General features: G+C 42.7%; 1 protein-coding gene across 14 annotated transcripts in view; it reads right to left on the bottom strand.

The window, feature by feature from the left end:
* PXK (PX domain containing serine/threonine kinase like) overlaps window positions 1-18,346 on the bottom strand; it is a 96,326-nt gene that overhangs the window by 42,183 nt on the left and 35,797 nt on the right. For all 14 annotated transcript variants that reach the window (XM_074032595.1, XM_045385979.2, XM_074032593.1 and 11 more), the window contains 2 exons: window positions 15,059-15,106; window positions 1,629-1,815 (listed from right to left, as the gene is read on the bottom strand). In XM_074032595.1, the coding sequence (XP_073888696.1) occupies window positions 1,629-1,767 (139 nt within the window). In that variant the 5' untranslated portion in view covers window positions 1,768-1,815; window positions 15,059-15,106. The remainder of the gene's footprint in view (window positions 1-1,628; window positions 1,816-15,058; window positions 15,107-18,346) is intronic.

The following is an 18,346-nucleotide window of genomic DNA, read 5'->3' as shown; positions in this document are numbered from 1 at the left end:
GGAAATGGCAGGTACATCCTAGCGCAAGGCTTCTCATGGTTTAATGTGCATGCAAATCACCTGGGGACCTTGTTAAAATCAGATCCTGATTCAGGAAGTCTGGGATGAGGATTGAATTCTGCACCTTCGACAAGCCCCCAGTGATGCCAATGCTGCTGGTCAGAGAACCACACTGTGAGTCACAAGCCTCAAGGGCTGTGGTTTTCAAACTTGGCTCCATATTGGAATCACTTGGGAAGCTTCACAGACTACAAGCTCCACCCACAGAGACTCTGATTTAATCAGCATGCACGCAGCCTGGGCATGAGAAATTTTTTTAATGCTCCCCAGGTGATTCTACTGTGGAGAAAAACTTGGTGCCTGCCAAGTAGACATCTGTTTCCCTCTCTGAAACAGGGATATTTTGGTGAATGAATGGGTATGAATAAATAAATAAAAGTGAAATAGGAATAAAAGTGCCTCTCTCTAATTACTTCAAAAGCAATGTTTTAAAGACTCAAATATCTGATATGGTGTATTCTCTTAGCAAGTAAATTAACAATATCCATAGTTCCACTCAGGAAGTCACTAAAGCATGGTTTCTCTTTAATAAATCAGGTGAAACAACGTTTCTATTGTTCTTTTCAAAGTGACAGCAGAATGTATTAAATATTTAGTTTCTCATTCTGCTGACATCAGGCTTAGGTTATTGATGCCAGCTTTGAGTGTAATGGGTACTGGAAGAGAAGCCCTTTCAACCACAGTCCCTTAGTGGCTGCCCTGATCCAGGAAAGATCTGGAAGAGAATGACCTCCTATGCTTTGCACTGAGTGGGTCTCAGGGAGCAAATAGGAAGACACAGAAAGGATCCTTCTGACTGTGTTTAAAGTAAATTCCCAGAAAAAACAGAAACACACAACATATCGTAAATACAAAAACAGAGCCAAATACAAATCAAATTAAGATTATTGTGTGTACAAGGTGTTGATTAGAGGTCAAAAGTAATATAAAAAATTACTGTACACGTTACTGTGGATTTATTATTATTATTATTATTTTTAAGATGGAGTCTTGCTCTGTTGCCTAGGCTAGAGTGCAGTGGCACTATCTCAGCTCACTGCAACCTCCGCCTCCCGGGTTCAAGGGATTATCCTGCCTCAGCCTCCCGAGTAGCTAGGATTACAGGCATGTGCCGCCATGCCTGGCTAATTTTTTTATTTTTAGTAGAGACAGGGTTTCACCATGTTGGCCAGGCTGGTCTCAAACTCCTGACCTCAGGCAATCCACCTGCCTTGCCCTCTCAAAGTGCTGGGATTACAGGCGTGAGCCATCGCGTCTGGCCTATTGTAGAGTACTCACTCTCTGTTCTGTCAGAGAAGACAACAAAGGCAAGAGTATAAGCACACATACAATAATTTATCTTCCATATTTTTCTGTGCAGACTTTACAAACATTTTGGAAGTAAATTATTTTCTTCTTACACATCTACAGTAAACTACAATCAAGAAAATCTTAGTAAATTCATAATACACTATAACAGATATATACATATCCCCATTTTGAGAAAGCGTTTCTCCCACATGTTATCTCCAGCAAGGGACAATGCCTCTTTAGCCATGTGACCACAGCTCACAGATTCCTTTGCTTACCAGTGTAGTTTGCGGAATAGTTGTTTGGATCTAAAAACTTCTTAACCAGCTCACAATTAGACAAGATATGATTTGTGGTGATCACGTTGAGATAGTTCTGAAGACCTTTCTGCCTCTCAGCTATGAATTCACGATCCATGTTACCAATCAATTTTTTGGGAGGAAGAGGCAGACTTAAGCCTGCAATCTTAAAAAAAAAAAAAAAAAGTTACACTCATGTCATCCACAAATAAGAATCAATACAAAAATCTTGACCTATCATATTTCATTAAACCTAAGACAATGTAGATTTTAGATGCATCCTAATTTCAGTGATACAAAAATTGTGAAAAACTGCATTTAGAATTGATAAAATACTGTATTAAGTTATTTTATTTTTGAGATGGAGTCTCACTCAGTCACCCAGGCTGGAGTGCAGTGGTGCCGTCTTGGCTCACTGAAACCTCCACCTCCTGGCTTCAAGAGATTCTCCTGCCTCCGCCTCCTGAGTAGCTGGGACTACAGGCATGCGACACCATGCCCAGATAATTTTTGTATTTTTAGGAGAGATGGGGTTTCACTGTGTTGGCCAGGCTGATCTCAAACTCTTGACCTCAAGTGATCCACCAGCTTCGGCCTCCAAAAGTGCTGGGATTACAGGTATGAGCCACCACACCTGGCCAAGCATAGTAATTTTAAAACTTTATTTTTTTAGGCCGGGCGCGGTGCCTCAAGCCTGTAATCCCAGCACTTTGGGAGGCCGAGATGGGCGGATCACGAGGTCAGGAGATCGAGACCATCCTGGCTAACACGGTGAAACCCCGTCTCTACTAAAAAAAATACAAAAAACTAGCCGGGCGAGGTGGCGGGCGCCTGTAGTCCCAGCTACTCGGGAGGCTGAGGCAGGAGAATGGCGTAAACCCGGGAGGTGGAGCTTGCAGTGAGCTGAGATCCGGCCACTGCACTCCAGCCTGGGCGACAGAGCAGACTCCGTCTCAAAAAAAAAAAAAAAAAAAACTTTATTTTTTTAATGTGCTTTTATTTTTACTAAAGTTATATAAAAACATAATTTCAAGAGTAACTCACTTTCTTAAATTATAACTGGCAGTCCCATGACACCCCTCACTCCTGCTACCAGGTGACAGAGCCATTCTCTGCTCCCCTAAGACAGCCACATTCAAGTCTCTCAGCTGATCTTTTGACAATGGGGGAATGCTCATACTGTCATGGCTTGAGTTTTCATTTTTAGGCATTATCTGTAGATTTCCCATTATGGAAGATGAGGATTAAGTTCTCTTTCACAATCCTGACCTCATCTCACACATCCTGTCCCTAATCCTCCTGACATCATTATAATTTTATTTGGTACAATATTCATGTTTACCTTAAGTACATAATATTCACAACTGAGCTAGAGCCATGCTTACTTTTCCTTTACAGCAACGTGTAGTCTTTTTTCGGTTTTCTATTCAACTTGAAAGTCTCCATCCAAGCCTTCTTTCAACACACTCAGATACACAGCTGTGTCAGTTTTATCTTTTGAAGAGTATCTTCCAGAGTCCAACAATCTGCTCCAAGCAGGACTGGCGGTCCCTACACTGCTGCAAAGCTGGCATCCCGGGACCTCCTTTCATCCTCATCCTAGAGATGCTTTTGCCTTTGTCGTACTAAACCCCATTTTGTATCCCCTACCTTCGTTTTTTGTGCATAATTCCCTTGTTTTTGGCAGAGTGTACCCTCTGTTGGCTTTTTTTTTTTTTTGGAGTCGGAGTCTCACTCTATCGCGCAGGCTGGAGTGCAGTGGCGCGATTTTGGCTCACTGCAAACTCTGCCTCCCGGGTTCACGCCATTCTCCTGCCTCAGCCTCCCAAGTAGCTGGGACTACAGGCGCCCACCATAACGCCTGGCTAATTTTTTTGTATCTTTAGTAGAGATGGGGTTTCACTGTGTTAGTCAGGATGGTCTCAATCTCCTGACCTCGTGATCCGCCCACCTCGGCCTCCCAAAGTGCTGGGATTACAGGCGTGAGCCACAGCGCCAAGCCCTCTGTTGGCTTTAAAAAGGAGAACAAGAGATACATTTTTTTGAAACTTTGCATATATAAGGATGTCTTTATCCTTCCCTTATACTTGATTTATAGCTAGTGTTGATGTGGAATTTTAAGTTGGGAATACATTTTCTTCAGAGTTTTATTTATTTTTTTTTTTTTGAGACGGAGTCTCACGCTGTTGCCCAGGCTGGAGTGCAGTGGCGCGATCTCGGCTCACTGCAAGCTCCGCCTCCCGGGTTCCCGCCATTCTCCTGCCTCAGCCTCCTGAGTAGCTGGGACTACAGGCGCCCGCCACCGTGCCCGGCTAATTTTTTGTATTTTTAGTAGAGACGGGGTTTCACTGTGGTCTCGATCTCCTGACCTTGTGATCCGCCCGCCTCGGCCTCCCAAAGTGCTGGGATTACAGGCTTGAGCCACCGCGCCCGGCCTCTTCAGAGTTTTATTTTTATTTATTTATTTACTTACTTACTTACTTACTTACTGTGAGACGGAGACTCCCTCTGTCGCCCAGGCTGGAGTGCAGTGACGCGATCTTAGCTCACTGCAATCTCTGCCTCCTAGGTTCAAGCGGTTCTCCTGCCTCAGCCTCCAAGCAGCTGGGATTATAGGCATGTGCCACCGCACCCGGCTAATTTTTGTATTTTTAGTTGAGATGGGGTTTTACCATATTGGCCAGGCTGGTCTCAAACTCCTGACATCAGGTGATCTGCCTGCCTCGGCCTCTCAAAGTATTGGGATTACAGGTGTGAGCCACTGCGCCCAGCCTTTCTTCAGAATTGTAAATAAATATTTGGGTGTCTTCTAGTTTATAGTGCTGCTGTTAAAGGTTCAAGCATATTGATGCCTTTTTTTTTTTTTTTTTTTAAGAGATAGGGTCTTGCTTTGCACCCAGGCTGGAGTGTGGTGGCGTGATCACAGCCCACTGTCACCTCGGATTCATGAGCTCAAGAGATCCTGTCACCCCAGCCTTACAAGTAGCTGGGACTACAGCTGCACGCCACCACACACAGCTAATCATAATGATTCTTGATCCATTTTTTGTTGCTATTTTCCCAGAAGCTTTCAGGATCTTCTCTATGACCTCAGTTTGTGACTTTCATGTGTCTGTTTTCATCCCTCATGCTGAGCACTCAGTCCTTTCAAACTAAAAACTAATCTCCTTAAGTTCTTTGGCATTTTATTGTATTGTTAGGTCATTATTTCTTCCCCTTCATGCCTTCTGCTTTCTTTTACTGAAACTCCTATTTTTTCAATGTTGGACTTCCTGGACTGCTCCTGTAATTTTATCTTTTTAATTTTCTGCTCTCTTTTTGTTTTGTTTTGTTTTTGAGACAGGTTCTCACCCTGTCACCCAGGCCGGAGTGCAGTGGCATGGTCACCACTCACTATAGCCTCGACCTCCTGAGCTCAAGCAATCCTATCACCTCAGCCTCTACAGGTGGTGCACACCTGTAGCTGGGACTACAGATGTGCACCACCATGCCCAACTAATTTTTATATTTCGCTTTTCTTTTTTTTAAAAAGCATTTCTTTTATCTTTCAGCCCTTCTAAATAGTTGTCTACTGTTATTTTTTATTTGTATGTACTCTTTGCTATTCTTTTTCTTCCTTAATAGCACCCTGAATGTAATACCATTTCTTATCTCTCTGAGAAGACAAAAGATAATCTTTCTCAAGTGTCTAAAGCATTCTTCTCACTGCATACCTTCTGCTTCCTGATCATTCCTTTTTTTTTCCTATTTGTTTTGGTCACTTCGTGTTAAAAGTCTTTCTTGGTGGGAGTCAGGTAGGAACAGGAACCGGGATTTAAGGGCCACACTTCAGAGGTATCCCAGGTCTCCTTTTTGCCAGAATTATGGGAAGATAATGTTGTGGGATGTGAGCAGTGAAATTTAGAAAAAACAGAGAGTCCTACAAAACATATCCACAGGAGGACAATGAAAGAGTAACTTACACCAAGCAGGTGAAACTCTTAACGCTTCAGAAACAGATGAGGAAGAACGTGGCAAATTTTTACCAAAGGTAAGTATTGAACATTGAGAAAAAGTAAACTAGTTCTTAGGTATAAAAATAAAGGGCTACCAGGAGCAGTGGCTCACGCCTGTAACTCCAGCACTATGGGAGGCTGAGGTGGGTGGATCACCTGAGGTCAGGAGTTCAAACCCAGCCTGGGCAACATGGTGAAACTCCATCTCTACTAAACATACAAAAATCAGGCAAGCATGGTAGTGGGCGCCTGTAATCCCAGCTACTCAGGAGGCTGAGGCAGGAGAATCGCTTGAACCCAGGAGGTGGAGGCTGCAGTGAGCCAAGATTGCACCACTGCACTCCAGCCTGGGTGACGGAGCAAGACTCTATCTCAAATAGTAATAATAATAATAAAGAGCTACCAAAATATATAAGCTAATATCTGATCAGACTAGTTATGTCTACATAATCCTTAAAAAAATGAAGTCTGGCAGGGTGTGGTGGCTCATGCCTGTAATCCCAGCACTCTGGGAGGCTAAGGCAGGCGGATCACCTGAGGTTGGAAGTTTGAGACCAGCCTGATCAACATGGAGAAACTCCACCTCTACTAAAAATACAAAAAATTAGCTGAGCGTGGTGGTGCATGCCTGTAATCCCAGCTACTCGGGAGGCTGAGGCAGGAGAATCACTTGAACCCAGGAGGCAGAGGTTGCAATGAGCCGAGATCACACCACTGCACTCCAGCCTGGGCAACAAGAGCAAAACTCCATCGCCAAAAAAAAAAAAAAAAAAAGTAAGAAAAACGAAGTCCAAATCCAATGAAAACATTTAAATAAGAAAGAAAAATGAGTCCTGTAGGAGTCTGGTGACCCTTGGTTATCAGCCCATATTCAAGAGTGGAGCATCAAAAGTTGACTGGAACCTCTGGGTGAGTGTCCTGGGGTTTATCTACTGTGGGCTTTATTTTACCAGATGACCCTACACAGCTGTTTTACTGGACAAACCTTTAGCTCTTTCCTCTTAGGCTGGACAGATTCCCCTAAAATAATCTTCTAATCTCCTGCCTGAAAAGTCTGAAGCCTGACTGCCAGAATTCTGGCAGTTGAGACGAAGAAGGAAGCTAGGGAGGGAGTGGGGTCTTCATGTATATTAGGTACATGTTTTCAAATATGCCTGCATTCCCCAGCCTAAAGACTGTTTGACCCTCTCCAGAAAATAAACTTATGTCTTTTTGCTAGAGGGAGGAGGGCAGGAATAATTTTCATGGACATGGGAGATTTGGGGATCTGACTGCTTCTTAAACAGACTTGCAACTGCTTGACCTTCACCCCACTCTGGGGACAGCACCTGGTACTGCCAATACTGGAACCTTCCAGGGGTTCTGTGATGTAAATTGAGACCCAATGAGATTATCTGCTTCCCATCTCTGAATTCTGCCTTCCTACATCTGCTTAATCAGTTAGCTCTCACCCACTGGATTTTCAGCCTTAAGTGTTTTATTGTGTTTTTTCTTCTCCTGTTCTGTTTGTCCTTGAAAGGGTGTGTTTGTGTATATAAACAATCCACTATTATTCTAGACTGGTTTGGGGAGGGAGAAAAAGTAAATACAGGTACTCAATCTACTATCATTTCCCACATTATTTAAAATGTTTAGTCTTTTCTTTCTTTTCTTTTTTTTTCTTTAGAGAGAGATAGGGTCTCACTATGTACTTGAACTCCTGGTTGCAAGTAATCCTCCCACCTCAGCCTGCCTCTCAAGTAGCTGGGACTGTGAGTTTATTTTTTAAACATAAAAAGCAAAGCATGAGATAGGCATTTTAATTTAATGAGCAAAGTCACTTTCAAAGAGTAGTGCTATTCTAGACTTGTGCTTATATTAGAGCAGTCCAGTGGCATGTGTATTGATCGAGGGTAAGGTCTAAAGAGAAGGGCATCTTGAATTCAGAAAAGGATATAACCTAAACCATTAAATTGGGCAAACCTAACTGAGATTGTTCCATTCTGTATTTTTCAAACAACATTGATGCAGCCAGATGAAGACCTTGAACTTGACACTGGAGAAGATGAAAAGGTTGGCGGATAATTCTAAATTGCCAATTTCTCAAACATAATTATGAAAATATATCAGAGCATACACAGAGTAAATTTTCTATCACAGCATAATTCATTTCCAAATAAGATAATCAAATTTCACATCATCTGCCTCATTTATACAGTTAGGCTTTATCTAATAGTGGTTTTTTCTTTAGCTGAATAAAATGCATACGTATGAAGAAAGTACATAACCTAGCTATTGCACATCCAAGCCAATCACTTTATTTTTTGGTTCAAGGGCATAAAGAATTAAAGGAAGGGTAGGCCGGGCACAGTGGCTCATGCCTGTAATCCCAGCACTTTGGGAGGCCGAGGCAAGTGGATTACCTGGGGTCAGAAGTTAGATACCAGCCTAACCAACATAGCAAAACCCCATCTCTACTAAAAATACAAAAACTAGTCAGGTATGGTGGTGCACGACTGTAATTTCAGCAGCTCCTCAGGAGGCTGAGGCACAAGAATTGCTTGAACCCAGGAGGCAGAGGTTGCAGTAAGCCACGATGGCGCCACCGCACTCCAGCCTGGGTAATGGAGTGAGACTCTGTCTCCAAAAAATAAATAAATAAATAAATAAATAATAAATAAAGGGTAATATATTACCTAAAACACAACTGATGTATCTTTCCTGAAACTATTTTATGAAGTTGCAGAATATCATCTCATTTATGTGTATGTAAGCTAAGTTATCACTTAATGTTGTCTATAGGTTCTTACAGACTGGGACTTTAAGCAAAATGAATAACAAGACTAATTTTACCATAGGCTAATTAATTAATTTTATTTATTTTATTTTATTTTTTGAGACAGAGTTTCGCTCTTGTCACCCATGCTGGAGTGCAATGGCACAATCTTGGCTCACTGCAACATCCGCCTCCTGGGTTCAAGCAATTCTCCTGCCTCAGCCTCCCGAGTAACTGGCATTACAGGTGCCCGCCACCAAACCCAGCTAATTTTTGTATTTTTAGTAGAGATGGGGTTTTACCATGTTTGGCAGGCTGGTCTCAAACTCCTGATCTCAAATGATCCACCCGCCTCAGCCTCCCAAAGTGCTGGGATTATAGGCATGAGCCACCACACCCAGCCAGGCTAATTTATACAAACAAGAATTAACTTCCTACAGCATATTTCTGGTCACAAAAACATCAGCAAACTTCCAAAGACCTAAAACATGTCTAATATTAAACACTGAAATAAATATAACCTATATACAATTTAAGAAAGATTAATAAAAACAAGATAATAATTATTGTTTTGGAGGGTAGCTGTTGTTAACTTGGTGAATTTTTGCACTTAACATTCATTACTTAAAGCAATTATGTAGATATTACAATGTAATTCATTAATGAATCCAGAAGAAATGGAAAATTACTTAAGGCAATTATGATGCTTAGCATTGGTGAGATTTTGCCAACTTAACAAGATAATTATTTACACCATGTTTCCAGTTTAGGGTCTCAGGTAGCCGGAGTCCATCCCATGTCAGGGTGCACTCACACACACCCACACTCACATGGGGACTATGCAGACAAGCCGGTTCACCTAACCTGTACGTCTTTGGGATGTGGGAAGAAACTGGAGTACCCAGAGAAAATCCACATAGACATGGAGAGAACGTGCAAACTCCATTCAGACAGTGGCCTTGGTCGTGGATAGATTTATTTTTTTCTCACCAACGCTACAAGCAAACAATGTTGAACAAAACAGTGTCATCTGAGAACCTGCTGTTTTAGCCCAGGATATGGTTACACAGGCACAAAAGAAAAATGTCTGGAGGACTCACACCAACTGCTTAACAATAACCATTTCTAGAAGTGGGTTGGTTCATTAATTTTTATTTCTCTACTGTGAAATGTTTATAGTGTGCATTGACTACATTTTTTCAATTAAAGAAAGAAAATTGCTTTTGTTTATCAAACTGATTGTATATGGAGCAAGAATTTTTAAAATTCCATTACCCAGTATCGACAGATTTGCTTGCACTACCACATAGCAGCAGCCCCAGCTGAATCCACGTCACTCAGAAAGGAGTCACATCTGACATCATTGGATTCAAATCCCAATATTCTGGCTCCTTTTCTTTCATTGTGGGGATGTAAGAATGAATTTCATAAAGTATCTGTTTTGAACTTCGTGGCTTCCAAGCTTCAACCAATCTATTTTGTCAACTTTCATTTCACTTTTTAAAATGTATTACTCTGCCCAAACATCCCATCAGTTCTTTCAAACCGTCAGGTGAAACAAAGAGCTCTTTTGCCAACAGCTGCAATTATAATGTCCCTGCTATGTCAGACAGACCGGAGGTGGTTTTCCTGCCCTAAGTTTAAGATCTCACAAAAAAAAATTCCTAAAGGTACTCAAACTATGCAACATGTGTGTTATTTTAAAACCCCGTCTCTTAAAAAAGATTATTCAAGAGACACTTTCTCTTTCAGCTTTCTCCTAGAATTCCTACACTGCTTACCAACTACAGAATAGAAAATTTAGAACTCCAATGGTTAATTAGAAGGGAGGAAAAAAAATACTACACACGGAATAATAAAGTCTCTAAGCCACTGATTTCCTAGACACCTCCACACTGATGACTTCAAGCCAGGATGCCTCATCATCTCACTTTCACTACCTTCCTCTATAACATGCCCTATGGATTCCCTTCTTGAGTTCCTTATAGAAGGAAAAGAGAACAAGACAGCCAGCAGAGGAGTCCCGAGTTCCATGCACAACTGCGAGTGAAAATGGAAAGGGGAGGCCAGGCGCCGTGGCTCACAACTATAGTCCCAGCATTTTGGGAGGCCGAGGTGGGTGGATCACCTGAGGTCAGGAGTTCGAGACCAATCTGGCCAACATGATGAAACCCCCATCTCTACTGAAGATACAAAAAAAATTAGCCAGGCACAATGGTGGGTGCCTGTAATTCTAGCAATTTGGGAGGCTGAGGCAGGAGAATCACTTGAACCCGGGACGTGGAGGTTGCAGTGATCATGATCTCAGCTCACTGCATTCCAGCCTGGGCAACAGAGTGACACTGTCTTAAAAAAAAAAAAAAAGAAGAAGAAGAAAAAAGAAAGAAAATGGAAAGCGGGAAATGATTCCCAAATTGGGATTTAGAGTCCAAAATTATATGACAAACTATATTACAGTTTCAAGAAAATTAGCTTTTATTTGGAGGAAAAACTTAATTATTTATTTTTTTTTTTGAGATAGAGTCTCACTCTGTCGCCAAGGCTGGAGTGCAGTGTGCAATCTCAGTTCACTGCAAGCTCCGCCTCCCGGGTTCACACCATTCTCCTGCTTCAGCCTCCCAAGTAGCTGGGACTACAGGCGCCCGCCACCACATCCTAATAATTTTTTGTATTTTTAGTAGAGATGGGGTTTCACCGTGTTAGCCAGGATGGTCTCGATCTCCTGACCTCGTGATCCACCTGCCTCGGCCTCCCAAAGTGCTGGGATTACAGGCGTGAGCCACCGCGCCCAGCAAAAAACTTTCAACCTCAATCTGTTCATTGCTCCTTACTTCCAACATCAGATCTTAATAATCTGCAAATTGCCTTCAACCATATTCCAGTCAGTATCCTAGGGAGTTCTAAGCTTTCAACAGACCCTCAATTTGTCTCAACACCCTGCTGTCCCCTGGAGTACAGTAAAGTCTCTCCAGGGTCAACAGTGGGCAGTAAAATTCTAATTACAAAACATTTGTGCTATAAGAGACCTCCGAAGTCATCTAGTTCAACCCCTTTATTTCAGCGGCAAAAGTGAAACCCAACAGAAGAAATGATGGACTCAAGGTCTCAACGCTGTAAGGGGCCTGGGTTCCTTCTCAAGTCTAAGGAACAGAGACTGAGTTCTTTCTCTCTGCCCAGTTCCCAACATTTCAACAGCCTGCTTCTTTCTCTTGGTTGTATGCTGTCTCCCTAGATGGCTGCTAATTTGATGTTGCATTTAAAATAAGGTAGTGATTTTTCTTCATTGTTTCCACAAAATATGCTCACTATAAAAAGTCTGTCAGCCTGGCCAACATAGTGAAACCCCGTCTCTACTAAAAATACAAAAATTAGCTGGGCATGGTGGCACGTGCCTGTAATCTCAGCTACTTGGGAGTCTATGGCAGGAGAAATCACTTGAACCCAAGAGGCAGAGATTGCAGTGAGCCAAGATCACACCATTGCCCTCCGGTTTGGGTCACAAGGCAAGACTCTGTCTCAAAAAAAAAAAAAAGTTTAGAAAATGCAGCTTTTGCCGGCGCGGTGACTCACACCTGTAATCCCAGCACTTTGGGAGGCTGAGGCGGGCAGATCACGAGGCCAGGAGATCGAGACCATCCTGGCTAACACTGTGAAACTCCGTCTCTACTAAAAATACAAAAAATTAGCCGGGCACGGTGGTGGGCGCCTGTTGTCCCAGCTACTTGGAAGGCTGAGGCAGGAGAATGAGGTGAACCCAGGAGGTGGAGACACTGCACTCCAGACTGGGCGACACAGTGAGACTCTGTCTCAAAAAAAAAAGAAAAGAAAATGCAGCTTTTTTTCTGTTTTTCTGCTTACATAGCCTACATGTGCTTGTTTGTGGAGAACTTGGAAAGTACAGAACATTAAAGAAAACAAACAAACAAAAATAAACAGAAAACAACATAACCTATAATTCCACCACCTGGGGATCACCATTAACGTTTTGGCATATTTACTTGCAATCCTATTTTCCAAACATTTCATGTAATTATATTATATGGCATGTATAATTTTGCATTATGCTTTTTTTCACTTAGACATGTTCCTATTGGACTCAGACAACTCTGCATATGTGTATTATATTTCTTTTTCTTTAGCAGGAACTCATTTATCTGTCAAAAGGGTAATTGGACACTGAAAATCATGGTCACAGTTTTATTCTGAGGTTTTAGAGTCTTTTTGGTCTGTTTTTGGATATTGTTTTAAATTACTTCATTGCCAAAAAGCTGTGTGTGCTTTCTTCTGTTTGTTTACTTGAATCCAGAAAAACCTCCCACTGAAATGATGTCTGGCCATATTCTGCCCAACACAAGCCAACATCAATACATGGGGATATTTGCATTTGAAATAGGATGCACATTGAAAGTACCCATTTTGAAAGGTAAAATTACACTGAAGCAAAAATCAAATTCACTATATTAAAAAGGCCATTAAGTGAAGAGTCATGGAGAAACTTTATCACCCCAAAGTATGAGTAAACGAGAGATAAAACTCTCCTCCCTACCCTCTGTTCTTAGAGGCTAAGTCTAGGCAATTTCAATTTCAAAAATATTTCTCCCATAATTCTTACTCAGCCTGGCTGAATGACATTGTACAAAGATCACTCCCCCTTTAAGCACAAGCAAAGGTTCGCTTGAGCATAAAGGCAGAAACAGTTCGTAGGCCCACTGTTAATTCCCAAATGCTTACACCACTGTGGAAATGTCACATGGGCCGCTGCACTGGGGATAGGAGAGTCTGAGGAGAAAATCCACTGCTGGAATAAACTGAACATTGATGTCTTATCTACAATGTCATCATAGGCCCAGTTCTTGTCTGAGTGCAAAGAAGATCCTATTAAAATCCATAAATAAAACCAATTAAACCCATCAATGAAAATTTGATCTCTGCCAATATTCTATCTGAAGACTCAAATGGGTCATACTAAAATTAAAACACAAAAAGACAATATGTGTCAAATGCATGACAAGTATGGCAATTACATAAACGTCTGCAGATACTCAGGCCACTTCCTTCAAAAGGAAAATAAGGCATTCACGCTTTCAGCAGCATTATAAATAATGCTAAAGTTTGGGCTTTACAAATGCTTATTTCCTTTTTTGTTTGTTTTTTTGAGACAGAGTCTTGCTCTATCACCCAGGATGCAGTGCAACATGGCGCAATCTCGGCTTACTGCAACCTCCCCTTCCCGGGTTCAAGCAGTTCTCCTGCCTCAGCTCCCTGAGTAGCTGGGATTACAGGCACCCATCACCGCACCCAGCTAATTTTTGTATTTTTAGTAGAGATGGGGTTTCACCATGTTGACCAGGCTGGTCTCAAACTCCTGACCTCAGGTGATCCACCCGCCTTAGCCTCCCAAAGTGCTGGGATTACAGGAGTGAGCCGCCACATCTGGCCCAAATGCTTATTTTCTGAAGTCCGACCAACAAAACATGGCCTTCTGAAGGAAAAGAAGTATTATGCTTCCTCCTAGTGCACAGTCCTCCTGACCTTTGTGGGCAAGATCTGAGGTCATTCAGAATGAGCAATGATGGCTAGCTCACCAATGACGGGAGCAGTCCTTTCCCTCCAGGCTGAGTCCTTTACATCATAAGCCAAGCACTCTTCCTCAGGGTTAAAGCATTTTATGTTACCAATCAAACCTGAGGTATGACACACAAGAGCAAAATAGTCTTCAGTAATCCAAGGCATTTGAAGTCCAGCCTGCCAGATGAAGACACGGCTGCTACTGACAGGACTTCCTAAGGTGCTAAAGCCCCTCTTGGACCCTTCAACCATTACAACACTGGGTGTGTCTCTAGATGAAGACCTTGCAGCTCATGCTTCTTCCCATTATGGCCCTCAAGTTAGGAACATTTAAAACAAAGAGATTTCTAACTACGTATTTAGGAGAAAAAGTTAAACAGGAAAAGGCTGAGTCTCCCAGTTACTGCTGCATGTTGATCTGCAGAGCTGACTATGTAGCCTAGTTCAATGAAGAGAGTCAGAGTCCCAGCTCCACCTAAGTGAATAACGCTAGCAATCCACATAATCATTCCTCATCTTTTAAAAGAAGATATTACATCAGCCTCCTATGACTGTGGTGAGGATAGAGTCTGGCACAATAGTACTTGGTTGCAAGGTGACTATTAATTATAAATCACATGTTGATTCCCAAAAGTTTATTTTTAGAGCCACACATCATCTGAGTAAAGTATGAATTTATTTTCTTTGACAGGGAAATGTGCTAATTTCTTGTTTCTGATATTGCCATTTCCAACCAGCTTTGTTTTTGAGATGGAGTTTCACTCTTATTGCCCAGGCTGGAGTGCAATGGCGTGATCTCGGCTCACCACAACCTCTGCCTCCCAGGTTCAAGTGATTCTCCTGCCTCAGCCTCCCAAGTAGCTGAGATTGCAGGCATGCACCACCACGCCTGGCTAATTTTGTATTTTTAGTAGAGACGGGGTTTCTCCATGTTGGTCAGGTGGTCTTGAACTCCTGACCTCAGGTGATCCACCCGCCTCAGCCTCCCCAACTGCTGGGATTATAGGCGTGAGCCACTGCGCCTGGACTCCACCAGTTTTTTAGATACCCCAAGTAATCAATGTGTGTAATTAGAATGTCAAAACATTTACCTGTAAGCTGTTGTTAAGCAAATCAAAGTCACTGTATCTTCTAACAATCTGTAAGAGACAAGAAGTAGGGTTTTGATTCAGCAAAGACTATCTCTTTTCATTTCTTTATTTAATATGTATTAGTAATATTGGCACTCTAGAGCTCAGGCACTTGTGCTAAGGGTAGTAGGGGCTTATACCTGGTGCTTAACTGTTTAACCTGACAAGCCTAGAAAATAGACTTAGCAGTGCCAGGCATTGGCTGGGCCATGGGAAACTGGTTAATGCATGTCAAATTCACAAGATGCCAAGAGATAAGTGAGAATATTTGTTTTCAGGGCAAACAGTCCTTCCCATGTCTTTCTTATTAACCAGGCGCCTAGAAAGATGAATGACTTTAAAAAAAAAAAAAGTTTTACTGAGCATGGAATCAAAGCAAGAGGAAATGGATAGTTCTGAGGCCATTTCACCTTTGTCCTGGGTCAAACTTCCACCAGGTGAGCTCCCACCACCCTGGAGACTGGACTGCATTGCAGGCAGAGCTGCCCACACCTCGCCCAGGGTGATTCCCCAGGGTTCCCCCTCTTGACAAACAGTCCACCTTCCATTGTCTACACATTCTTTCTCAGTTGTATTGACGCCATTGATTAGGCTATAGTCAAATTCGACTAGCTCTTCAGGCCCTGATCAAGAAAATAATTTTGGAGCCGGGCGCGGTGGCTCAAGCCTGTAATCCCAGCACTTTGGGAGGCCGAGATGGGCGGATCACGAGGTCAGGAGATCGAGACCATCCTGGCTAACACGGTGAAACCCCATCTCTACTAAAAAATATACAAAAAACTAGCCGGGCGAGGTGGCGAGCGCCTGTAGTCCCAGCTACTCGGGAGGCTGAGGCAGGAGAATGGCGTGAACCCGGGAGGCGGAGCTTGCAGTGAGCTGAGATCCGGCCACTGCACTCCAGCCTGGGCAATAGAGCGAGACTCCGTCTCAAAAAAAAAAAAAAAACAACAAAAAAAAAAGAAAATAATTTTGGTTTGAATTAGTTTGACTTTAATCTTTATTGGTGATTTTCAAATGTTAATGTGCAGAAAAGTATTACCTGGATATCATCTAGAACCCTACTGGGGCTCAGAAAATGATATCCCAAAGTATGGTACTTTGGCATGCTAAGTACTTTGAACTAAAGGAGATTAGAAGGTCTCAGAAATGGGCTGGGCACAGTGGCTTGCAACTGTAATCTCAGCACTTTGGGAGGCTAAGGCAGGTGGATCACCTGAGTCCAGGAGTTCGAGACCAGCCTGGCCAACATGGCAAAACATATCTCTACTAAAAATATAAAAATCAGCTGGGCATGGTGGTGAGCACCTGTAGTCTCAGCTACTCAGGAGGCTGAGGCAGGAGAATCGCTTGGGCCTGGGAGGCAGAGATTGCAGTGAGCAGAGATCACTCCACTGCATCCCAGCCTGGGCAACAGAATGAGACTCTGTCTCAAAAAAAAAAAAAAAAAAGAAGGGCTCACAAATGAGTTCTTCTTTGTAGTCTTCTGCCCTCCTGTCCCTAGCTCCTCTACCTCTCACAAAGTAAGCCATAAAACCTAGAAAGGTTGCTCTCTCCCTTCTCTCCTGAGGACTCTCATTCTAAAGGGATCCTGCCCCATACCCAGGAGGAAGGAAGGCTACACGGACAGACCAAGAAGAATAGACAGGGCCAGGCACAATGGCTCATACCTATAATCTGAGCACTTTGGGAGGCCAAGGCAGGAGGATCCCTTGAGCCTAGGAGTTAAAGACCAGTCTGGGCAACATAGCAAGATCCCGTTTCTATAAAAATAAAAATAAAAAAAAGAAGAACAGACAAGGCCAGGCATGGTGGCTCATGCCTACAATCCCAGCACTTTGGGAGGCTAAGGCGGGCATTGCTTGAACTCAGGAGTTCAAGACCAGCCTGGGCAACATAGCCAAACCCCGTCTCTATAAAAAAATACAAAAACATTAGTTGGGCGTAGTGGCACGTGCCTATAGTTCCAGCTACTCATGAGGCTGAAGTGGGAGGATCACTTGAGCCCAGGAGATCGAGGCTGCAGTGAGCTGTGATCACGCCACTGCACTCCAGTCTGGGCAAGAGAACAAAACCCTATCTCAAAAAAATAAAAATAAAAATAAAAACATAAAGAAATTGTTTGTTCAATCACATTCTACATGGCTATCCAGTCTTCATCAAATCAAGCATAAAAACGGACAGTTTTCCCTGGGTCTTTGGGTCTTCATTTCTGGAAGTTCCTGTGTCACATAAAACTTTGATTGGCCGGGCGTGGTGGCTCACGCCTGTAATCCCAACACTTTGGGAGGCCGAGGCGGGCAGATCACGAGGTCAGGAGATCGAGACCATCCTGGCTAACACGGTGAAACCCCATCTCTACCAAAAATACAAAAAAATTAGCTGGGCGTGGTGGTGGGCACCTGTAGTCCCAGCTACTCGGGAGGCTGAGGCAGGAGAATGGCGTGAACCCAGGAGATGGAGCGTGCAGTGAGCTGAGATTGTGCCACTGGGCGACAGAGAGAGACTCCGTCTCAAAAAAAAAAAAAAAAAAAAAAACAGAAAGCTTTTATTAAATAAATTTGTTATGTTTCCCCCCTTGTTAATCTGTCTTTTGTTATAGAAGTGTTGGCCACAACCTTTACCATGGGTGAAGAAAGGTATCACACCTCTCCACCCTTACAACCCTACCCATTGAAAATTTGATCAGTAGGTCTAGGATGGGGCCCAAGAGTCTACATTTTTATTGAGTACCTGGGTTTCTAATGCAATGGATCTAGAAAACTGCACCAAGGGTTGATCTTTCTGGGAGGACACTATTGTTGGCCCTGTTTGCGAAATATACATCAAAAAGTTAAATATAAGGTCATCCCTGATAAAAGCCAAGAAGCAAAAGATCATAGAGTGGTTAACCACAGAGAATGAGCAAATTCCAACTCTATTCTGCCAATGATCTAACTGTGACCTCAGACAGTTACTTACTTCACAAATGTAAAATGAGGACAATACTACCACATAGCACATTTTTAAAAGGTTAAGTGAATGAATGTGCTTAAACCAGTACTGAACACTTAATACATGCTCGATAGATGTTAAATATAATAATTATTCAAACAAACAGTAGTTTGAAATTTCAGGCAAAGAAAAGACCAGTGTGGACAACTGTGTGTAAGAGGCTACTTAAGGTAGAAGGTTAAGGTTTGAGCTGGGCTGTGAAGGAGAAGGTAAGATTTTTGGGAGAGAAGAAGGGTTGCAGGGAGGTGGAGGTGGTAA

Source organism: Macaca fascicularis, chromosome 2, assembly GCF_037993035.2.
Source record: "Macaca fascicularis isolate 582-1 chromosome 2, T2T-MFA8v1.1".
NCBI classification, from domain to species: domain Eukaryota; kingdom Metazoa; phylum Chordata; class Mammalia; order Primates; family Cercopithecidae; genus Macaca; species Macaca fascicularis.
Note: the sequence above shows the minus strand (reverse complement) of the source record. Positions and strands in the feature narration are given on the sequence as shown.